Below are 25,122 nucleotides of genomic sequence, written 5' to 3' on the forward strand. Positions count from 1 at the left end.
TCACTCAAGGCTTCCGTATGGAAGCCGAAACGTCTTCGTTTTAAACAACAACCTTTTGGTCGGCGTTCCTTTTTCTTCATACATGAATGATAAAAGCTGGGTTGCAAGCTCAGAAGCGAACGCAAAAGCCTCCAAATAATATTCCACCTCGGCGCCAGTTCATCGCAATGCGTCTATTGTTTCGTTGACATTAATATATATAAACAGGCCAGCGAAAACACGTCGAGATAACAGATAAATCTCACCACCACTCTTCCTCGTGCTATCAGGCTGCAGTCAGGCTTTATCAGCAGAACTCCAATACTGATGCGAACCTGCCTGGCTTGTTTACAGCCGTTCCACAGAACGTCCGCCAAATCTATAACTTCCTACGCAGGTTCGGCTTAACCTTGTGCATTTGCACGTAATGCTGACATTTGGGAATGTTATTATTTCGTGCTAACTCTAAGTGGTCGCACGAGTGTCTTAGCGGCTGGCAGCACGATTAAGCGACGCCAGTGAGGAACAAAGCGACTGACGTAACAAGAAGTAGGAGACTGAGTCATTGCTCCTGGAGGAAGTTAACTTGGTTTTCCAGGCGTTTCTGTGCACGCACAACTTGTACGCTCGAAACTGGCCGTGAGATCTGCAGAGAATATTCTTATAACGCTAGTACAGGAACCTATCTTTTATTGTTGTTACTTATAGGTCAACGCCTCGAAATCTTAGCCTCATTCGCTCCGTCATAAAACGATTTCGGAGAAACACATTTTAGAGTTGTAAATAAAAAAGACATACACCACGGCCCCGAAGCACGGCGTATGAGAAAGGGGTGAACATTTTGCCGGTTGTACGGTATACGAAATTCCGTCCGCGGCAGCCGATACTAATTTCCACCACTGGAGTTGCCCTCGGCAGCTCCCGTGCCCGCTATTCCGCTGTACGAGTAGCAGTGCACACGGAGATGGATTCAAACTCACCTCGCTGTCATCGCGTCCCCTGGACGGCCGTCGCCAGGCGCGGTACTCTGCCGACTTGGAGGAGCACGAGCAGGGGCTGCATTGGCACGCGCACAGGGGCGTCGCAGCCCGCATGGGCGACCCGCAGAACCGGCGCCGCGAAAAGACGCCGTCGACGCACGCTGGGCCGAAGAGAGCGCAGCGCCGTGCCAGCAGCACGCACACAACCTTCGCGTCGCGCGCGCGAGCGCGGACGACGCGGCAGCGCCAGGATGCGAGCGGCGGCGGCGGCGGCACAGCGGGGGAGAGGTGCGTCGGCAGCAGTTGCATCACGCGTGAGAGAGAGAGAAGAATCTAATCTTGCGCCATTTTCTGTCCGCTGTATCGCAGTGAAGCCACAGTGAGGCACAGGGCGAGAAGAACATGGTAGGGGGTCGAGAGAAAAACATTTGATTGACTTGACTGGTTTATTCGTTGATCGATTGTTGAGTAGATTGATTGATTGATTGATTGATTGATTGATTGATTGATTGATTGATTGACTGACTGATTGATTGATTGATTGATTGATTGATTGATTGATTGATTGATTGATTGATTGATTGATTGATTGATTGATTGATTGATTGATTGACTGACTGACTGACTGACTGACTGGCTGACAACTGTGTGGCGTGGCGCACTCTCAGCGGTACACTGGACAAATCAAGGACCAGCGCCGAGGAAGGAAGACCCTCCCGTGTGTTAGAGCGAGCCGTTGGTCACTCACGATAAATAAAATATAGCAGTGGAAGGTTGCCAAGTACCGGTGTTGTACTTATACTAGCCGGTTTCTCCAGTGACTGGCATCACGCGGCCTTGCCTCGTAAACGCTGGTTCTGTGCACATTTTGGATTCGATTAAAGATTGATCAGTTTCTGCTCTGCGGAAAGAATGCTGCAGCGCTCGGACTCACGAGGAAATAACTTTTCGGGCCCGTCTAGACGGCTGAGAGGGCGTGGCGACGCCATGCACTCGCAGCAATCTTGCAGCGCAGCTGTTATACTGGCCAGTTCGGGGGCTGGGCGGCGACGATGGTTGAGGTGCACGCGTATCCAGGTCGTATGACCGGAGAGAAGGTCGAAGCTGCTCATGCCTAATGCAGGACAATATGCGCTCGGTGGTTTGTTGAAGTGATGCAGAATTCTGGCAGGACAAAGGAGGGGACGTGTTACTGGGGCCTCAGGAGGCGCCGAGGATGCGGCAACAGTGGCGCGTCAGCAGTTGCTCGCCACAGCCACAGTTATACGAAAACGAGAGCAATAATAGGGAACCTGCGCTTCCCAGGTGGCACTGCAGTTGTTCCATTTGGCGACTAAAAACTGCTGCCGTCAGCCGCTTGGGCTGCTACAAACGCGAGAGCACACTCTGAACCATCTGGGGCCCCCGTATGCCAGATAGCATTTATTGCCTAGCTTCTCTTGGCGTAGCGCAGCTAGCTGACGTGTGCACGGCATGAGTGGCTTCGACAGAGCGCGGAAGCTCATGCTGATAAGAGCATGAAGGTGGCGCACTACGAGTGCACCAACAGTTGCTTACAGCGCGGCAATCGACATGGCAAACTTCAGCGCATCAACGAGTCGATCAACGAATAAACCAGTGAAGTCAATCAAATGTTTGTGGCCATTGTGCAGCATTGTTTCACCGCCGCTGTCAAGAAATCAGGCCATCATTCTATGAACAAGAGCTTTGGCATACAGGTTACGCGCCTGAAATCGGCGGGCTATACCTGGAGGCACCTAGCCAGAAATTTTTTTTTCGGGAGAAGCTCAAGGCATTTTTTTTTTGGGGGGGGGGGGGGGTGGTACGTCGCGGTGCATGCTCAGCTAGAAAGTATGGAAGAAAGCGGCGGGTGAGTTGGATTTCAGGAAGGATGGGCCTTGCCGTATATTTTCAGTGACTTGGTTTTCGCGCACCGAGACTCGACCCTGGCCAAACAGCTTGACTCCAGCGTCGTGCGAGTGTTTCGCAATGTAGATGATTACCTAGTGGTCGTGGATTCGTGCAATGAAGCTCTAGTTGACAGCACGCTGAGAAAGTTCAAGACGGGCTCAGATCCACTGGTCCTGACACATGAACTTCCCGCAGAAGGCTCGGGATGGTTTCTTGACCTCCGGTTCACGTTCAAGGAAGATCCCACCTGTTGGTGCTTCGAACCGAGGACAAATGACGGGCCTTTTACATTTCTAATCTACCCACTCATAACTGGCCATTGTGCAGCATTGTTTCACCGCTGCTGTCAAGAAATCAGGCCATCATTCTATGAACAAGAGCTTTGGCATCCCGGTTACGCGCCTGAAATCGGCGGGCTATACCCGGATCATTTGCTAATATCGGTTGCCGAAGGCCTGCAAGACGAAAAATGTAGGTCTGTTTGAGTGCTGAAGAAAAGGATCAACTCAAGGCCAAGAAAAAAAGAGGAGCTCAAGAAAAGCAAGATGTACCTATGATTCCGTATATTCACACGGTCTCGCACAACTTAAAGAAGATTGGTGCAAGCGCGAGAGTCAAAGTAGTATGTTCAAATCCCGTCAAGCTATCAACCCTTTGCAAGGAGTCGTGCCCTGTCCAGAAAGTCAAGCCGAAATGCACAGTCAACCACGAGAACAAGTCCGCAGCCTGTTCTGAAGGCGTTGTCTAGAAAATTCACTTTAACGTGTGGTGCCTGCTGCACCGGCCAGACCGGGAGGCGTATAAAGTGAGCGTCTCAGAGAACATCGCAGGTCCTGCAAATGCAGAGCGCTGCTTAAGGAATATTCTGTCATCCACAAGCACAGGGTCTAGTTCATCCGCGAAATAGCAGAAGGTCAAGAAATTTTGCGCGCGGACAAAAAACGCGTCAGTAGAGCCTCAGTCTGCCTCACAAAAAAAGCATTAGGTTTCTTCGCCGAACAAGAGCGCTGTCGGGTTGCAGACATAACATACAACTTTCTTTGCCAAGGCTCAGGCTCTGTGCTACTAGGTTTTAGCTTTTTTAGTTTCCTGCTTTGTCTTTTTTTCTTCACCTTTTATCGCTTTTGTCTTGTTGTATTGGCGTTTTTAGCTTTCATGTCACTCGATACCCTGTTATTTGGTGGTTTTTAAGTTTCTTCTCTAGCCGTGTTATTGTTGTAGTTTTAGGCTTCCTGTTCATTTGTTGTTGCCGCTTTAGCCGTCATGGTCATTTTTTTGCTTATTAGTCTACCGGCGCGGTTCTCGTGGCTATTTGTGACGCGATTTTCTCTGAGTTCGCTTGTGTCCCGGGTCACGCTCACAAGGTGGTAAAAGGCACGCTCTCAGTTGTATCCGTTTTTCGCCCCTTCTGCGGTCGTTGTCTTCCTTCTCATGTTTGTTCCCGTCGGTGCCCTTTTCCTGGTACATTGTTTAGCTTTTGTTTGCAGCAAGGGATTTACCACGTGTTCTGGTTCTCTTGTTATTGGCTCTGATCTTCTTAATGTTCATGCCCGTTATATTATTTTCCGCCTGGCATCCACGTGCGGATTGTTTTGATTTTGCAGTTTTCGAGGGGCGTGCTTCCATGTATAAATTCGGCGCATCCACAGCCATGCATTAAAGTTAAAGGTTGGCGTTTGTGTGTGCGTGTATGTTTTTTTTCTTTCGTCCCCACAGCGCTGTGCAACAGCAGTTAAAAAATAGTAATAATAGAGAGAGAAAGAACTAAAACGTTCCCTCGCGCTTTCGTCATCTCTGCAGGTGCAAAACAACGGACACTGCGATCGCTGTGAAACACACACATCCGCCTGACATTCGACTAAGATGTAGAAGCTCGATCACGGCTATTACAGAAAGCGGCTCGGGCAGGGGCCGCGAAGACTCCGCGGGCCGTTCGAACCGCTGACGTGAAGCGTCCGCCAACGGCTTCGCGAAGGTCGAATGACTTTCCAAACAATGAAAGTAAATATTAAAAAACTACACTGTAATTACGCATTGCCGAGTGTCGTGACCGTCCTGCGAGCTTCTTTTCTGCGTAACTCCGTTGGACACCATCTTCGACAACAACACGGAGCTTTAGAATTTATTTCTGTTTAGAAATTCAAGGTATATATAGCATGGCGGTCCCAGAGTGCTATACGTGCAACGAATGAAATGAATTGATTGCTTCTCACAGCTACGGGAAAAAGCCCTTGCACAGCCGCACTGCGTAAAGCACAGATCAGTTACAGTTCAATTTCTGGGCACTTTCTCGCTCAGTCACGTCATTCACTTCGTGTGAAGGAGAAAACCGCTGAATTTGCATATCACCGCTTGCGAAGAACCTGGGTCCTCGAAGCCACTTCCGGCACCTGGCGGAAGTAGCATGGACAAGTAGTGCACACGTCACGACATTGTTCCCTTTTGGCAAACGCCAGTTGCGGTGCATGCATCGTCTAGTGGCGGAGCTGTGCGCGCAACTGAGCGCACCACATTGGCAATGTTGAATTGACACAAAAGGGGTTGTTAAGCCAGCTGGTCATAGTAGCGCAGAGAGAAACACAAGCAACAAAGAAGCAATTAGGGATTATTACTTTTTATTTTGTAGCATTGTCAAGGGCTCTGGCGCTGTTACATCACCGGCGAGAGTTTGCACCATTTCCTCCCTCTATTCTCTCCAAATATATTTAATTAAAATACTGCTGCTTTTAATGCATTCAACACAGGCGCCGTCCAAGAAGTGCAGAAGTTTCTACATGTTATTCAAGCCACCGGCGTTAATTGTCTTTTTTTTTCCACCGCCCAGCTCCGGGAATCGGCATGCATGGTTCTTTGTTCCTGCGGAAGTGCAACTGTCATCGCTATTGCTCAAAAAAAGCCGGAATTTTACCCCCCCCCTCCCCCCAACCCCCGCGCGGCTCTTAGAATCAGAAATTACGCAGTCAATGAAAACCTCTGTTTTGCCAGAACGACATCAGCAGGCGCACAAAGAGGCTAACAACATGGTGGGACCGCGGCAGATATGCGAAGGTCTTGCCGTATAGAAAGTCTTGGAGGGATGCTGCGTCATTCCCTTTCCTTCTTTATTCATTGAGCGCATGCATTTAATCCTCGGAGCACGTACACAGGATGCAAAAGTAGTGAACAAGCATACAAAGTTACTCAATGGCCCCATCCGCTCTCTGTATACCGCGTCCAAAAATATGCATCCCCTCCAATGACACTCGCAACAGGCAGCGTCTCTTCCCTCGGCGCTGCATAAACGCGGCAAGCAGCAAAAGCGGCAGCTGAGTCCGCGTCAGCAGCAGTGGTGAGAATCCGGCCTTTGTGCCCAGCTCGTCAGCGGGACGGCCGGAAATCAAACCGCTGCCGCCGGCGACCTCGGTCTCGATCAAGCCCAGCACGTTCGTGGATGCATTGGCCTGCGGCAAACTACCTGCGCCTACATGGGCTGCGCCTATCGTAGCGCAGCCGACTGCCGACACTGCGGGAGACGTCCGTGGCTGCTGCTGCTGCTGCTTTCACAGTTCGCTGCCTCGTGCCTGAATATGTAGACTCACGAATGGGCGCGACTGCAACCGTGAAGCGTAGTGCGAATGAACTGTCACGTGTCGTCGCCGATCCACGTCGGCGAGAAACAACCTGTCCCCCCCCCCCTTTTTTTTTTCGTTGAATAAATCTAAAAACGTGTATACGGTGCATGTGAACCCCCAACCTCACTGACCGGAAACATCCACCCACCAGAAATGCATCAGAGCCCACTGCCCAACATCATCTCTCCAACCACCTGAATCCGTCTCCATTCTCCAGAAACGTCTGACTCCCGCAGGTGCACCCAGAAGCGGAAAGAAAGTGTCGACGAGATCAAATTCAAAAACGCTATGAGTAGGCGACCAATGGAAAGCGAAAGGCAAAACCCCGTGCCAGCTTCGCCGCGTCGGGTTGTATCATGAAACGAACAACGCAATATCAGACACTCACAGTGGGACGAAGAATGTCCTGCTGTACGTGTCTCAGGCTGCGCTGCTCGCTTCATGGTGCTTCATAACGAACTAGCCCGCCAAAAAGTCTTAACGCAGTTCGTATCATCATACGTGATTTTTTTGTTCTTTCTTCGTGCATATCGACTGTTAAAATAAACCTTAAAGGAACCGCGACACTGAAATTAACGGCACATCACATTTTATTTTTATCTTGGTGTACCAGAAACCTCGTGCAATATCCCAGGAATGCGGTGTTCGACGCGAAAACGTAATCTTGAACAAGGGTCGGGAGGAAAGCATCAGTCTTCAGTTATCTCAGGAAAGCATGTCATTTTCTCTTCTCGCATTTTTATTTCTTTTATTTAGTTTTATTTTACTATTTTCGCACCGCTCTCCTTCCGCCTTTATCTTCCAATTCCCTTCCCCGCGCAGAGTATAGCATGCCAGCGTTTAAACGGCGGTTAAATTCTCTGTTTTTTTTTTCATTAGAGATTCTCTCTCTCTCTCTCTCTCTCTCTCTCTCTCTCTCTCATCAGTCCGATGGACAGCGCTCCGACAAGTCTGCATCTCTGTATTCACCCAAATGACGAAAGGTTGGCCAGAAGACTGACACTTCCCTCCCGACCCTTGTTCAAGTTTGCGCTGTACAGAATGCCATCTTCCTTGCTCCCCAATAAAAAGTGATGCGTTGTGACTTGACGTGACGTGACGTGATGTGGCGTGATGTGGCGTGATGTGGCGTGATGTGACGTGATGTGACGTGATGTTATGAGATGTGATGTCATGCAACCGTAAGGCTTCTTCAACTAACATTCAGCTAATTTGCAAGAGCCCTGCACGGTCGAGACATTGCATTTAAATTTTAGTTTGCTTGGCAAAGAGAGTAGGGCTCTTTAATAAAGAACGGAAATTTTAGCCGGCGTCTGAAAAACGCTGGCATGCTATCCAATGTTGGGGAGGGGTTTGGGGAGAGAACGGCGGTAAGAGAAGCGTGCAGTAAAAACTGTGGGGATGCTTAAGTCACCGTATAGAGTGGAATGCGATATCATTACATATCAAATTTGCAGCAGCTTCTGTCGCGACTTCTGTACGTGTGTGAGTCAATTTATTCGCAAACGTCGTTCCATCAGCCGCCATTTTCGAACTGCAAGCTGCAACATTCCGCCCGCCGCTCCTTGCTGTGAGAACAGTAGTGAATGTGTCTGGGCTATGCGATGACGTCTCGATCCCGGAGTCGAACGCCAAAAGAGGCACAGAAAGGGCAGACGAAGTGTTGGCACTCGCGGTCACGGTGTAAAAAATCTTCGCGTATGACCACAATGTTTTCCTATCATGCAGAGCAGGAAGCCATCGCTCAACATCATTCTAATTATATTTGGGAAAAACACGGTTATTGTGTCATTATTACGTAACCTGTAGGATAATTAGGCCTCTCACGATATTTTCCGATTTGAAGAACTTCTTTCATAGGAGAGACAAAAATAGAACCAACCGTACACAAGGTGCTCATCGCTGTACGTGAAACTGACCTGAATTGAAACCAAACAAAAAATTGCACTTTGTTTCACTGTCGAAGTTGTCACAAACGCCATTTTTGACTGTGACAGATGTGGAAGTGCGAAATTGGCTTCTATACTGCACAACTTGCGTCTCAGAAATAGGACAAATATAACCGTCCACCGTATCATTCGCATGCTGATAAACTGAGAGAGATGCGTTGTCCGGCCGTGTCTGCGCTTTGCGAGCATGCAGCTAACTTTTACGCTTGAAACATCTGACGTTCTATACAAATGGTGAAGATTCATGGCGTATAGGCATAGCTTCTTGAGAGAAGAGATAGAATTAGGAAAGAAAGGCGCTTACTTATAACTGAGATTTCGTGGGTATCTTGCTTAATATAAGTAAAGGAGATGTAGACGAAGATGATGCAAGTGCACAGCTCGTGTCACCCTCTTCTCTGCCCTGGCCTTTCACGGCATTCCGCTTAAACAAAAAGGTATAGAAACAGGGACAACGTTCAAAAAATTCTGGAGGCTGGTAAATTTATGGCACGGAATGCAGCGGTGTCCTTTAGTGGTTTGAGCATCCGTCTCGCATGCCCGAGGCGCGGTGTTGGATCCCCAGTGCCGCCGAGTACCCACCGGTGATACAGTGGGAACAAGCTTTACCCGGGCCTGGTGCTTGGCTTATATAGGGTGAAATGCTTGGGAAATGGGTGTTTTAGCGTACACTGTCTAAACGAAAAAAACCTTGGGCTATGACATTCTTTGTCCAAAGCCGCCCTTGCGTCGTAAAAATAATAGTCATCATCAAGTTAATGGCACGTATAGAATCGTAAGCGGCCGTGGCGGGGAGGCCTTCCCAGATGCTTGAAGAGATGCGAACACCGAAACGCTGATGTTCGTCGAGACTTCCGGTAACGGGATCGTCGGCCTCAGTGTTTTAGTCATTGCTCCAGGCGCACCACCAGCGTTGCTAGTTATTTGTTCTAACAGGGTGAATGATATTAGAAATAAAGCTGCCTGATCTTCACGTTACGGTGAAAATATCTACATGACGTAAGAGTGAAATGTTTCAAACAGGACGGAAAAAGTTATGCGTGCACATTCTGAGCCGAGAAATTTCTTCCATCTCCATCTTCCTCTTCACATTCCAAACCTTGGGGAGTCATTTCCTCATCAAGTGATCCCTGTTAATTGGACGAAAGTGGTAAATTTCCTGGTTCCTCACATTTGATAACGCACTCAGGAAATTTTAAAAGCCCGCGAATGTGTTCGTGCACTATAGAGCTATGCAGCTAAAATAACGCATACCTCAGTATAGAAGCCCTCCTTCACATAAAGAAGATTCGCGTGGAACCAGACGCCTACCGTTTTTGTAACACTCCACGCCTTAATCACGTTCTCGGGAAACACAAACGTACGCACACCCTCTTCTCAATTCTGTTCGCTCTCTGCCTGCTTACAAAAGCGCTAATTGACATCCAGTGCGCTTCCAATGGGCGCCTATTGCCTTTGTATTGAAAATTATGTCTCTGTTCACAGGTCATCAATAAGGTGGCCTACTCCACCTATCCGGTCGTCGCCGGACCCGAACAATCCTGCCTCGTGCGAGCAGAGAACGTCCCCTGCATTCCTACGTCGAGAAAGCGTGAAGCGGCTCCGGACCACCCCGAACTGGGACACGCGCGGATCGCATCGAACCTGGGCCGACGGATCGACTCGACCGCCGACGCCTGGCTGCCGCAAAGGGGCGTCGTACGTGCACGCCGAATCCGGCCGCGACACGGCGGGCGGCACCGGAGGAGTCGGCGGCCGACTCGGAAACATGGCCACCAGCGGCGCCGTTGTCTGTGCCCTGCTCTCGGGCATCCAGCCAGGCGTGACTCCGATGGCCGGGACAATGGGCCGCCGTCCCGGGCGTGTGCGCGTGTGTGTCTGTGTGTGTGTGTGTAACGGGAGCCGCGCCTGTGTGCTGTATTCGTCTGCTGCATCTGCGCGTTGAGTAACAATTAAGCCGCTGCCACGGCTAGAGTTGACGGGCTATAGTTGTATCTGCATGGCAAATGTACGCCACAAGGCACAAGGGGCAGCAACAGTGAGAGAGACACACGGAAACCCGCGTGTCTCTGTCACTGTTTCTGTGCCTTGTGCTTGTGTTTCGCGCTGTACATTCGCCAAATTACAAGGCCCTGAGTTGAGCACAGGAGCAGGATTAGTTTAGAACTGTAAGGTGGCTCTCATTAATTTGAAGTTGGAATTTAACGGAGATGGAATTAAAGACAGCCTTTTTTATACACTCGATGTAATACAGGGCCCAGGTCGTCAGTTCGAATAAACCGGAAGTTTGAATTAAGCGAGTTCAAACAAACGATATTCCGATGTTTTTTGGCAATAATGGCAGGGGGTGCTGCAGGCGGCACAAGAGGACAAAGGCAAGGGATCTCAAACCACAAGACTAAAAATAGCTACTCGCTGTGTTGTACTCGGCAGTCGCAGTGAGCCATCACGCTATCGCAGTACGTAAAAATGCAAGTCTGTATATTGCCACGACACACTATGCGCTATCCTGTATAGCTTCCGTTGCGATGCTGTGGGGGGACAGCTGGATGGCATGCATCATATCACATATACACCACTTCTGCGTCGACCCGTTAACCATTCCTCCTCTCTTAAACATTTACAACCAAGCCGCCATGTTTTCCATGCCTAGTATAGAAGGCCAAAAAGCAGCAGACTTTTTCTTGTGGACAATAAAGACAACGCCTCCCCATTCGCCCCTTCTCATGGAGGATGCTATGATAGGGATTCGCTCTACAGTATACGCACAAGTTGATCATAGGGTCCCGCAGTGAGCACTCTGTAGTCGTTCGGAACGGCAAAATACGATGCCGCAATCCCACACGCAGAGCCTAAAAGAAGGCTGTCTTAGAAATGGTGCAAACCAATGAGACAACCTGACAAGGTAAAAGTATACAGCGCAGCTGAGATGGCATCGACTTGATCTCATTGTCATATGGTGTGCAACCACCATGGCAGCGACAGCGGATTTTGTTCCCCACATCTAACTTTACTGCTGAAGCATATTTACTCACATAATAAAACAAAGAAAATAAAAGCATGAAAATACTCAGCGGGGATATAGTGCTGCGCGAGGCCAATGCTAAGATCACTGATGCACCATTTTCTCGAATATACAAGCACGCTTAGTCGCAAGCGCTGCCGCGAAAAATTGCGTTCGAGCCGTCGTAGTAAAGTTTCAAACCGCGGTACATTTCTGGTGCAGTTCATAAAGCAACAAATATTTTGTATCCCTCAAAACTGGATAGCGACTTGATGAAATGCGTCACTGCAATGGCCACAGTTCTATTTTCCATTTCCGTAAGGACACACATTCAGACACACAGTTCAGCTTAGGTTAAGGACAACGCAGCGAGCCATGGAAAGAAAAATGATAGGTGTAACGTTAAGAGACCGAAAGCGGGCATAGTGGGTGAGGGAACAAACACGGGTTAATGACATCCTAGTCGAAATCAAGAGAAAGAAATGGGCTTGGGCAGGGCATGTAATGCGAAGGCAAGATAACCGCTGGTCCTTAAGGGTAACAGAGTGGGTTCCAAGAGAAAGTAAGCGTAGCAGGGGGCGGCAGAAGGTTAGGTGGGGGGATGAAATTAAGAAGTTTGCAGGCAAAGGGTGGATGCAGCTGGCAAAGGATAGGGTTAATTGGAGAGACATGGGAGAGGCCTTTGCCCTGCAGTGGGTGTAGTAAGGCTGATGATGATGATGATGATGATGATGATTATGATGATGATGATGACACATTCAGAGTGCCGTTAACAACAACAAAAAACAACAATTATTTTCCAAACGGTCTCACATAACCACTACAGCTGCTTGCAGTAACCAAACCCTAGGATTTCCATCGGAAGCACAAATTATGCTCATAATTTGGAGTTCTCGGTTTTTATTCCTTTTTAAATTCGGCAGACATGTTTCGGTGTTTATTTCGGAACGCAGCTTTCGATTTTTTTTGGCGAAGATATTTTTTGTGTATGATTTTTCGGTGTTTTTCTTTCTTTTTTTTTTGCGGTGAAATACATGACGTCCATGTGCGGTTAAAATTTATGCAGAACTTACTTTGTACTTTCAGTATTAATTAACAAACAAATATTCGTATCAACAGTTATATCCTTGCAGAAGGAAGTTGCACGGTAACAATAAAAAGCAAAAATGTCGGTGTTAACCGATTGGGTCGTGAGACAAAAACGCAAGTGGGCCAGCATCAAACGTTCAGGGCGCTGATGGCAGTAATGGAACTGCTGCCGCTTAACTGTCGCGGAAGCTAGAACATGAAATTTCTGCGCCGCTCATGCATAGTTTCGTTTTGGTTACGGTTCGAAAGGTGTCAGCGTAGTTACGTGCACTAGGAACACCTACTTGATCAAGCGACGGCCCTAAGCCGGAGATAAGTCATAGTAGACGGAGTATACGCCAGCCGACAGCATTTAGCTAAGACGAGCAGCCTCCCAATCTGCAACACAGTGTCCGAGTTCGGGGATCAATGCCTTAAAACTCACAAACACCGAATCACGGCACTAAAATTCAAATATACCGTTGCCTGACTGCGTTCCTGGTTACAGCACTTTTATCATTTTCTTCTGTGACCTACTGTAGCTAGCTGCGACATGCATCCCAGAAAAACGGACCTTTTTCGGTTGGAACCGAATTTCAAAAAAACGAATTCGGCGCACTTTTATCGGTGTTTTTCGGTTTAAACCCAAAAGTCCAACCCCTAATTATACTTAATAGAGGGCGTTCAAACTAAGCCCACCATTAAAGAGTGCTGCCACAACTTCAGAACCTAACGCTCCCATTATGCTCTTGATCTCATCATTCAACAAGAAAGCACAACACTTCGTGCTCCTCAAGCACGTTTCGGTGTGGCAGGGTACGTGCGAAGGCTGGCGCACGACACGTACCGCAAAGCATGCCGTCCCGTGCAGCTCAGCACTACCTCTAAAAACGATGTACAAAATGAATGAACCAAGGCAGCCTTGGTACGGGCGATCCGTACGCTGTAGTACACTTCCTCTGAAACGATGCGGAGTGTTACTATTGACCTCGTTAGATCGCCTTGCAAAGCACGCCTTGTCTCAAGGACAAGACTCCCTCTTTGAAGAGGAGTACCCCCGGAGGTCGGGAAAGCGAGTTGGCTGCCGCCGCAGCACGATGCGTCCATATACCTGCGATGGAAGAGGCCGAACGAAACGGAATCTGACGGGCCCGCACGCAACGCGGCGCAGAGGATGCACGTGCTCCACTGGAGCGGCCGTGCGCTCGCGATTCGCCGCGCGCGTGGGCTAGTTGGCAATGGTCGCCTGAACTGATTAGCGCTTTAGAAGAAAACGAAGGACAAAGTGCCTGCATGTGTTCTGTTTTGTACTTTGTGTTTTTCTGAAGTACTATGCGTTGGCAGTGCTTTAAAAGGGGCTAGTTGGTCGCTCATTAATGTATAGGGGAGCGCTTAATTTCAGAACGGACAAAACGGATGATACGACACGAGACACCCGGCGCGCACTATCAACTGAGTTTATTTTCGAAGGGGCTCACATTTATACACATCTAATCATGGGAAAGAAGAAAACACACACCCAGCAAAAAGCCCAGAGGTTAGAGAGCACAACTACAGCCAATCTCTTGTCACCGAACTTGGCAACCTTGCAACACAATGCGCTGGGCACAAGTGGCAACCCTTGCTTGAAAGTACAACGATTCTTCCCAAATCGAAGAACAAGATCATGAGGGAGTTGTGGGAGGCTTTTCGTAAGGCTTCAGGCAAAACCGTCAGGGGGTTCGTAATTAAGCGACCCATCTGTGGCTGTGACCAAAAAAGGAAAACTGTTTTTGGCACCTTAAGATGGTTAAGCATGACTTGTGCGAAAAGGTCGAGCCTCTTCCGGACGGTTTCATGTCAGCTGGGTTTTTGCTGTTCTTTGTGCTTTTTTTGTCCGTGTTTTCTTTTTTCCCATGATTAGGTGTGTATGAATATGACCCTCTTCGAAAATAAACTCAGTTGATAGTATGCGCTCGGTGACTCGTGTAGTATCGTTCGTTTTGTGCGTTCTGAAGTTAAGCGCTCCCCTATAATAAAGGGCAGTGCGTTATGAATTCAAGAATTGGAAGCGCACTTAAGTTCCGTCTTAAGGGCGTGACACGACAGTGGTAATGGGTGAATGCCCATACATGCGGAATTGGTCATTTTCTACTTAACACTCATAGATCCCTGGGAGCCCTCATACCACTCCTGGAGCAGCGGTGCAGCACTTAAGCGATGCAAGCGATGCAGCACCTGCGATGGCAGGTGCTGCCATGGCTGGGGCTAGTGCGACCCTGTTTGCTCTTCCCGAGCAACGCGACCAATCCTTAATTTAACTGCCACCCGCCACGGCGGGCAGTTTGCTCATAATCCGGTGGACAGGTTGCGATGACGCCACAAGGTCACGTGACCTAGGTGGCCCACCTATAAGTTTCTTCTCTGGGGATATTTCGCTCACAACGCCAACGACGACGAAGCCGGATTTTCTGCAGTGGCACCCTGGCCATTTCATTTCGCTATTCCTTTTTGTTTACTTCTTCCTTCCTCAGAATTCATTTCATTTTCGTCCAGGAAATATTTACCTTAAAAACTCTCTGTGCCCTCCAATTCTTGGCCAATCCCCCTGTGTGGGCATGTGCCATTGTATGAGGGTAACAACAACAACACCCTGGCCAATTCCCACTGTGGGTATGTGCCTCTCCATCAGCGGACCACAACAACGGGAGCCTTAACGTTGTCGCGTTAAAAGGGAACGTTTGTGGTGAGCATCCTTCATATCTTTGAGTGGAGCTGTCTTGTGAATCGAGCGAGGACTATGCGCGCCTTTGGCAGTGCACTAAATAGGTTGATTATTTTATCACACAGCCACGTCAGTTGGACCACAGGCGTCAGCTAACAGCAATTTGTCGAAATTGCGCGTTTGGAGGCCTGAAGGTAGCTTTTGCTAAAGGCTAGAGAGAGCCATGTCCTTGACGTCACTGTTTGTTATTAACGCCTGATTTATGTCGCCTACTGTATGCATGTCCGTATAAAATTTCCCTTCTACAATAACCGAAATCAATTTACCCTTAACTGTTTGGTTTATGGGGGTTTAACGTCCCAAAGCGACTCAGGCTATGAGAGACGCCGTAGTGAAGGTCTCCGAATAATTTGGACCACCTGGGGTTCTTTAACGTGCACTGACATCGCACAGTACACGGGCCTCTAGAACTTCGCCTCCATCGAAATTCGACCGCCGCGGTTACCCTTAACTGTCAGCAGGCGGAGAGTCAGAGGAAGACACTGATAACCTACTGTTGCTTATCCGCAAATGCACCACACCGGCAAACACTTTATTATATATTCCGTACGCATTTTGCAGTTAAGAGCGCTCTGTGGTAGAAATTCCTTTTTGCCAACGAGTGCTTTCGAATGGCGTGTGACAAGTGCTTACATGGGGTTTGCAAAGACTCTTAATTGGCTTTTTAAGTGATTTATATATATTTCCGGGCTGTGTTGAACACAAATACAAAATCCAAGTGTTATATGGCTTTTGGGCATTTGCCTTTTAAATTTCTCAACTTCTGTACATGTCTGTAGAATGTGTCATGACCTGTATGGTGCCTTGTTTGCGACACGTGTAGTGTGTGACTGCCTTACACACTAACTATAGACTTTTACCTGTGTATTCGGACTTTTTTATGAATTTGGGTCTGATGTGCGTTTTTTTTTTTTTAAGAGAGACTCTGACACCCTTTCCGCTCCCGCCTTTCCAGTGCACAAGGACAGAACGGAACCGCAAACGGGATTCGCACGAGCGAATTCCGGTCGCATGACGCAACCGCCAGCAGGCTGCACACTAGCGAGTGCTGGGCTTCCGTGATGCGGCCCCTGATCGGCCGCACAGCCAGTCCGCTCTGGCCGAGGTTCATAGCTCCTCGTCAGGGAACGCACCTGTCCGTCGCGCGTGCCGAACTGTGCCGAACGGCGACCGGCCCTCGGCAGGGTGGCCCCCTGCACCTGCCCCACGCGCACGTTCGTCCTCCCTTGCTCGGACGGGGGCGCAATGCACGAGCGAACGCGTATCTTTGCCTGTGCTTCGCTCTTCCCACACCACCCCTCTCCATTTGCCGCAGCCGCGCGAGGCACGGGCGAAAGTTCGCCCGAGTGTCGTGACCCCTGGGAGGAGGAGCGGTGGGAACCAGTAGCGCAGCGTGTTTCGTATTTCAGTGGGGAGGCTGAAACCGCGCCGCACTAGGAGGGAATTAAATGACGTGTGACCGCTCGCGTTTGCGCAGTCCTTGTCATCGGAGCGCGTTTCTCGCGAAAGCGTGTTGTTGTGCAAATGTGTGCGTGTAATGAAAAGGAATCACAATCCACTGCCCGCGCCGTATAGCTGTATATCTGCGAGACTGACACCGGAACTACCGGGCGGCGATGGGGGATAATTAAGGAGCGCGGTGGGGAGAGAAGCAGGGGGAAGGGGACAAGCAGATTTCTGCATGAAGGGGAGGGGGTGACACCACGAGGAACCCGAACCGGCATTGAGAGTGGATTGGCTAAGTGCAAATATCGTAGGGAAATTGGTGTGCCAAAACGCTCGCAGCGCCACTTGACACGCCACTGTGGACGCTTGTCGTTTTGCACATTCATTGTTAGTTGTGATTGAACACTCGTTCTAGGTAAGGGTGCACTGTGCCACCGCATGTTTTGAACAACGCGCAAGACAGATCTTCGAGCTTGCGTCAATCCATTCGAGAAAAGACGTGATTGCGTCAGCGTAGTTTACATTAGCCTCCTACAGAAGCAAAGCGAATATCTTCGTGGCAAATGTATTCAGGGCACCATCGAAGAATGGATGTCAGGTATTCTTACCTATATTGTAGTTTTCTTGTAATCCATACATGTAGGTCAATTTTCTGAGCTCTTTTGTTATCGCGCCCATTGAGCATTGTTAGCCTAACGATAATTTCGCACCCCGATTTCGCAACCTTCCGCGTTGCTTACGAGTACGCTGCGTCATCTCGCAAGTAATTAGACAAATAAAATTTCATTTTCGATGCAGTTCTTCATTTCCCGCAAGATGGCATTTTTGTTATTAATGTGCTCCGAAGACGCGGTAACGCCTAAGTAGCTTGGCAGCTTCCGCATGACGTCGCAAATCTCAGGACTTCGCTTTGCCTCCGATTGATTTTATCGACAACCCGAGCAGCAGCTAGTCAGAACATACTGCCTTTTCCTCGGTATTCAGTTATGACACCGGCGACGACAGGAACCAGCCTGGAACACAGGCGGCTGCGCTACAGTGCTTAACTATAGGGTTTCCAGTTACTGTTTTGTAGCAAGAATACTATTCAAGATATAAGTTTCATTTTTTCGCAGACAGTGGTCAATAGAATATCAAATATTTTGCACATTTTAGAAAATTCTTGTAATTTTTTTTCTTTTTAGAGACAAGCGTGCCTTTGCCTTTACAAGTTCTTTTTTTATTTTTTCTCCAAAATCTTGTTTTTTGGAAATAAAATCTTCTGTTGCAACGCGCAATTCGCTATTCGATCTAGTATACCTAAAAAACACGTTTATTTAGCTTTTTCTCGTGTATTGCACTCAATTTTAACTGCAATAATTTTTACACACAAAAGAAAAAGCTGCTTAAAGCTACAAAATAAACGGTCATTTTTCCTACCGTAAGGAAAGGGTTAAATTAGGCATCTGCGCCAAGTCTTATATCCATTGCAACATTTCCACAAAGAAGTGAAAGCATGGGATATTTGGACGGCTGGTGTGGCACTCTTGCGCCACTCTCGCTCGCTCACTCTCACGCTCACTCGCTCTGCTCTTGCAGCTCGTGCACACAAAAATTGGAGGGGACACTCAAGCGCCGCCTTAAAGGTACGACGAGATAGTGTAATGGGTTAATTCCCATCTATGCAGGAGGTCATTTTCCACTTTACGTTAATAGATACCTGGGAGTCCTCATACCCCTCCTGGCGCAGTGGTCCAGCGGTTAAGCGATGCCATCTGCCCTGCGATGGTAGGTGCTCCCTGAGGTGGGCCATGTGCAGCCTAGGTTGCTCTTCCCGAGCGACCAATCATTAATTTAACTGCCGCATGTCATGGTGGGCAGGTTGCGAGAAATCCGCAAGGTCACGTGACCTAGATGGCCCACCTGTCTCCCAGGTTGCTGTCTGGGCACCACCTGCCAGAGTCATGCTCGTAATTTTCGCTCACAACGCCGACGCCAGCACCGACGCCGACAACGCCGAGACCAGATTTCCTGGACAACTGGGCCTTTTACGCTGTCGCGTTAAAAGTCCAGCCAGCAGCATGGCGTGCAGGAGACCCAAGCTGGTCAGCCATGCGGTGCTGCGGGTCTGGCCCTGTTCCGCGTTTGTTTTCAATGCACCGCTTGCGATCAGCTTGCTCTGTAAAGCATTCATGCATTGCAGAGAAGCCAGCACCTTCGCACCATTTAGCACACGATTGTTGCCGGGAGTCCTTTGGCTCACCTACTGTCCTCACGCTTTGCGAGCTTTCTTTTTGCCCGAGAGTATATTTGCATTAAAAAAATTGTGTATCTGGAACACGTAGTTATGTGACGGGTTTCCCCTTATCTGTTAAAATGCAGCGTTTGTGACTTTTGCCGTTTACGGCAGATGGCACCACCAGTCCACACGGTAAGTGTTTCGCACCGTGGCGCACACAGCAACGAAAGCTCCGGCTGACAATCCAGCAACATATGTATAGGCCTTCAACCATACGCAAATACACGTATGCAATAGCGGTCGTGGACGGAATTGAAAGAACTATCAAGATTGAAGAAATACAAGGGAGCAAAATCTGTAGCTGAGGCTGAAGAAGCCGCTGTCGCAAGCGCAACCACCATTGAAGGAACGAAATTCATAATATCGGACTCGATGCCAGCAGTAAAAAGCTTTAGATCGGGCCAAACAGGACACACCGCTGCAAGAAAACTAGAGGAACCAGAAACGCGTATCAAGCTTCCCAGCCACGAGGGAAGGCCAGGGTGCCCACTTCGAAGCCCGAGCAATTACAGACCGGGCGGAAGGGCAGCCTCATCCAGCGGACCCAGACGAAATGGCGTTGAGCTACGGGGATCGCCTCCGTCGGCAAAGGGAAGAGAGACGAATCTACCCACCTCCATGTAAAGGACTGAGCAGTCAGTTAGAAAAACTCAGATGAGAAGCGTGCTTGGTTCTAGGAGACTAGCAACTATCCACAAGGATGATAGCTTATCAAAATGTAAACACTGTGCGCTGCCTCAAGCAGGACAGGAACACATCCTGTGGGGATGCGACCGCAATCCGCGCCCCAAAAGATCTCATGCGACTAGCCCCCCCCCCCCCCCTCCCCTCACCAGAAGAGTGGGAGAAAGCATTAAGAACAGTTGACTAAAAACAAACCAGGATAGCGGTATGATTGGCTAAGGTTGCGGCCCCTTGGGCCTACCTAGCCTCCCGGCCCTAGCCTGGCTCCCCACCCCCTTCTGCACAATAAAGTCGTTTCCTCCTCCTCGAATCGTGGTGTTCTGGTAATAACTCGTTGAGAACTTGAGATAGGCCTTCGTGCAGCTAGCACAACAGCAAGAAGCTGTCTCGCTCAATCAACTGCACTTTTTATCAGAATGCAACGAGTTTGAGACCCTACAATGAGCGGATTGAGAGAGAAAGTGCCAACATTGACTCCTGCATGCAAAGGGGCCGCCGTCTCCTCATAACTTGGATACTTTGGAGAGCAACATGGACCTCTCGATCTACGCCCAATGTCGCCATTCAGGGCAAGAACTGATCGAATAGCTGGGCAGCGCCGAATCTCTCCTTCCGTGCATCCCGTGCAGTGTTCTCTGGCGCCTTCAGCATCGTCGCTGCTCCAGTACGTCTGTACTATAGTTGCAGTCTGGCCGGAATGAAACGCGGACGCGCATATGCCTTACTTTTCTACTCTGCGGCAAAACGAATATCTGCTTCGGTTGACCCCTTACCCAGGAGCACGAATCAGGCTAGTTGTAAACTAGCTGCACCTAAGAGTACACAAGTAAAATATTCTGTTTTGTTCACAGGCGCTGTTTGCGTTTCATTACGGCCTGACTGTATGGCACTCAAACTACTTCCGAGCAGCTATAACGTGAAGCAGTCACCTTCGTTGTATTGCTCTTGCAGAGGTTGTGGGGTTTGATTTGGGGAGATAAGTACGTTCTCCTCACTCAATCGCGGCTGACACGGTACAAAGCCGCCCGGACCCCACCCCGTGATCGCTTACGCTGCCGAGCGCTCGCCGACCACGGCGGGCCTTGCTCTGAGGGAACAAAGGAACGACACATTGGCTGACACAAACAGGCATTTATTGCTACAGAAACAATAACGCCAGCTAGCAGCAAGGTACGCTGATGAATCGAGGTCGTCCGACTCACCAGCAAGGTTCCGAGCGAATGTTCGCCCGCGCTAGGGCAAGGGATATAAACTCCGCAGGCCGGACGGGACGAGTACGGGAGCCTGTCTCCCCGTCGCTTCTTCGCCCCGCCGGCGAAGAGCGGAGCCCCGAGCGACGCGTCCGCTCAGGCTGATTATCCCGGCCGAAGAGACCCCATCTCCCGCGGGCGGGCTTCAGCAGTCTTCCGCGCAGCGACGCTGGCGCCCTCTCTTGCCAGTTAATGTAACTGGCAAGGGAACGCGTTCATCCTCGAAATGAGACTGCTGCTGCACGGTGCCTCGCGGGAAAGCAAACTCAGGGGGCTGCAGGGCAGGTCCCCACAAGGTAAACTGCGTACATTTCAGGCGGCACATTGTGTGGTACAAAGAACACGTACAGCGCTGCACACAGGACGAGAACGAACAGACGGAACAACGCGATGGCGCAGCGTCCAGCATGAAACTCGAGGCAATAGCTGCCAATTTTTATTTTTTGTCTTTCGAGGCATTGTATGTCGTCACTGCAGCTGAGCACAAAAACATGTAACCACGATGCAGGCTCAGTTTCAGGGTCCAACTCATTGTGTGGACAACAAATACGCCTAATGTATTTTCCATGTGAGCGTGCATTGTTAGAATTATAGCGCTGTAAGGGTGTACCAGCTCTTTGCATTCGATTCGTCGTAGTGTATACGGCGTATGCTGCTCAACGTTACTCTTAGGGCGGGACCACTGGACGCTGGAGGAAAAGCTTTTTTAGCTTTTTTAATGTCACAGAACACGACACATACAGGCACAGCAAACAGCTAGCTTTCTATAAAGAACAGGTGTTACGGTGCTTGTTTCCCCTCTTATGAAGTGCTGAGGTCTTCAAAATTTTTTCATAATAATGGGTTCAATTGTGCCTAAACTCCTAATCCAAACCTGTTTGACTGCGAATAAATTTCTCTTTTAGGGAGTTTAGGATTGCAGTGGACGCCACAAAACACCATAGTGTGCAAACTATGTTACAGTGTAGGTAGGTTGCACATAGGCAATGCAGATAAGATTCCTAAATAGGCTTGTCGGTATATGCTTTTTAAACATCTATCAGTCGACAAGCCTATTTAAAGACCTTACACCAAGCTGTCGTGAATATTGCAGCGATTAAGATTAATTGTAGCTCAATACACACATGTGGGCGCTTTCTGTCAAGTGCGCTGTCATGTCCTCCGAAAAGCGCAACCCATACTGCTTTTGCGACCTGAGTCGTATATATATCGCTACATCCATAGGCCTGTGAAGCCGAAAGATAACAGAATGTAGTTATGCAACGAAATCTAGGTGCACTGAGCTTGATATAGAGATTTAGCACATATATGGGCCTACGTTTGAGCGCAGCAGTGCCCAAGGCGTTGTATACAAAATTCCCTGCTCGGTCTGCCCGGCCACATACGTAGGGAAAACGAAGAACTTCGCGGATAGAATGAGGCAACACAAAGCAGACGTCCGACAACTGAACCGTCAGCGCGGCGCTGTGGCCGATCACTACAACGCATGCGACCACCGAATTGACCGTCGGTACAATTCATCATCATCATCATCATTTATTGGCCCTTAAAGACCCCTGGGAGGGGCATTACGTAAGGAGAGGGGGGGGGGGGGGGGGGCATAGAGTTTCTTACTATTAACTAGAGCGAAAGCTGGCGGCACTGCACCTGTACCTCCATGGGCGCGCAAAGCATCATGGGGCGATGAGCTGCTTGGTGCAGGACAGTAGGTTTTTTTTCAGGAGCACAGAGTGGCGTTACAGAGATGTCCCACTCCGTATCCACGGCGCGCTCCGCACGCAGACGACTTCGGCGTAAAAGTAGTGCGCAAAAGCCATAGTAGCGAGAACGCAACAGCACACGACGCCATTAAAAGCGTTTGTTTTCCGAAATGTTGTGGAAAAACGTTTTGAATTGTTGAAGCGGCTACATTTTTTTTTTTTCAAAAACATATTTCTTTTTAAAAGTGCGCCTGTTAAGCACGAAATATTGGCTTTTGTGGTCTGCAATGCTTGGGCAAACTTTGCATTTACATATGCTTTTCTGCTCGTTTGTTGCAATTTATAGGCAGGATATTGAATATAGGACATTCTTGATTATCGAACAACTTTTGTTTTTAATTATTTTTTGGCCAAAAGTTGTAGTTATGCAGTCGGTAGCTCTCCGCCCCATGTAGTGTTCCTGTATATGCTCCCGCAGGGAGCAGAGTTGCGCGAAGGTCCGCCATTTTGTTCCAAGCTGTGCGGGAAAGCAGCTCCTCGAGCGCACAGGCGCTGGGATCATGACGGGGCTGGCGCTGTAGAGCAGTTGACTTTTTTTGAACAGCTTACAAACGGCGCTGGATTGCGGGCATCCTTTTTACTTTTACTGTCTCAGTGCTCAGGTATCGATGCTAAGCCCATCTACTTCGTTGAAAAAAACGCCGAAAAATAATCTGATCTGCCGAAAATATCATACATCATGACAGAAAGACCGCGGAATGACAGCGATAGATCGCAGTACGGACATTAATAGCGCAGAAATGCTTGAAAATCAAAAACCTGAGTGAGTTGTGCGGTGAAGAAAAGTGCGGTATTGCATCTCATTGCAGAACCACATTGAAATACATTATTCTATAGGGTTGGGACCGCCGATGTTGCACGAAGCTTGTGAAACCACGCTGCATACGATGTGAATGCGGGCAGTCTAAAGCAATGCATTTTGCACGCAAATAAATCTAACCAACCGAAGGCACAGATATCGCAAACTCGCGCGCTTATCTTTCACAAAATATACGTATCATTGGTTGCTCGGACTTCTAGCCCTCCATTGCATTTTTCCTATGCCATGGTCATCTTTTCGAGTCAAACACATCACGTGCTGTACTTCTTTAATAGATTCCAAGGATCTCGAAAAGTGATGTGTATCTCTTTCTGGTGCTGTTATTTCCTCTTTTTTCCTAAAGCACTATTGCGTTTTCTCTTGACCTACTTGAAATATATGTACCTTCACTGCATTCTGAAATATCTTTGTTTTCGACTGCTCCATGCTTTTACTCAAGGAAAAATAATTATCTGAATATCCAATTTTGCTTTCAAGTATTTCATGCTATTTTTGTTCCCCTCTCCTCCAGTTTTAACATCCTTGTCTGTGGAACCTTAAGGGTATTCTTAACAAATAAAATAGTTAAATAGCCTAGGCAAAGCTTGTACTCATGCAGAGAGACTGGCCTCCCACTTCTGTGTAGTAGACTGGCACTAGAACAAAATTTCACATACAGTTTGCTTGTCAAACATTATTTCACCAAACAAATCATTTCTGCAAAATGCTGGAGGTGGCAGCAGAATAAGCAGACAGGCTGGCAGCGGCTGCACATGAGAAATGCTCTGACACGTACAGTTAGGTTTAAGAACAAAACCTTTGTTCACATTTTCATTTGGAACTTGTAGCGCAGCAGGAAAAATGAAGATAATTTGTTGATGGCAAACATGAGTCGCCGCATGGAGTTTGAGCGTGCCTGCTGAACAATTTATAATTTATATTGAACTGTAGTTTTTTATCAGACTAGGCTGCCATCACTGCGCACTATCAAAATATATACAACTGGAGCGCACGGAAAAGGCGGAAACACACCGCAGCCGACTGCACCGGACGCGTCCGATCCTGATGGCAGCCGATAGGGTACTGGGTCTGGCGAGGAACCGGCGTTGCGCCTGGAAAGTCGGCTCCTCCACTTCAAAATGGAACAAACGTCGTCAGCGGATACACGTGACGGCCGCTCAGCGAATGGCGTCAAGAGCGACGCGAGGAAAACAGTCGCGCAACTCAGCCCCATGATGCTTAGAGCGCCCATGGTGGTACAGGTGGTCTCAAGGAAGCTCCATGAAAACTCCCATAGGGAGGGGGGGACATCGAACACAACAACGTAGGTCACTGTCTAACATTGTCACAATCAGTGATCAGCAGGATATATACGAAACTTTTAAATAAGCGTTAACAAAGTATGAAAACAACAGTAAACAGAGGCAAACAGAAGCAGGCAAGAATTTCTCCACATCATGTTTTCAAATAGTATGAAAACCGGAGCTAACTGGCGCAGGAGGCTTCTACTCGAGTCGTGGCGCATCCAACAGACCCGGAAGAATATTAATCGCTCCCTGGGGACACTTCCCTCTTCTGACATTCATGGTTTGCGGCCACTGACCCGGAAGTCTTCCACGCGAGGGCTAATTAAAAATCC

General features: G+C 48.8%; 1 protein-coding gene across 2 annotated transcripts in view; it reads right to left on the reverse strand.

Moving 5' to 3' along the window:
- Positions 1–1,190, reverse strand: part of LOC144125679 (lysosomal alpha-glucosidase-like) — a 45,996-nt gene extending 44,806 nt beyond the window's left edge. For both annotated transcript variants that reach the window (XR_013313409.1, XM_077659272.1), the window contains exon 1: positions 960–1,190. Coding sequence is in view for 1 of the 2 variants with exons in the window: in XM_077659272.1 (XP_077515398.1) it covers positions 960–1,073 (114 nt within the window). In the remaining variant the exon portion in view is untranslated. The remainder of the gene's footprint in view (positions 1–959) is intronic.
- Between the last annotated feature and the right edge of the window lie 23,932 nt (positions 1,191–25,122).

Source organism: Amblyomma americanum, chromosome 3, assembly GCF_052857255.1.
Source record: "Amblyomma americanum isolate KBUSLIRL-KWMA chromosome 3, ASM5285725v1, whole genome shotgun sequence".
Lineage (NCBI taxonomy): Eukaryota > Metazoa > Arthropoda > Arachnida > Ixodida > Ixodidae > Amblyomma > Amblyomma americanum.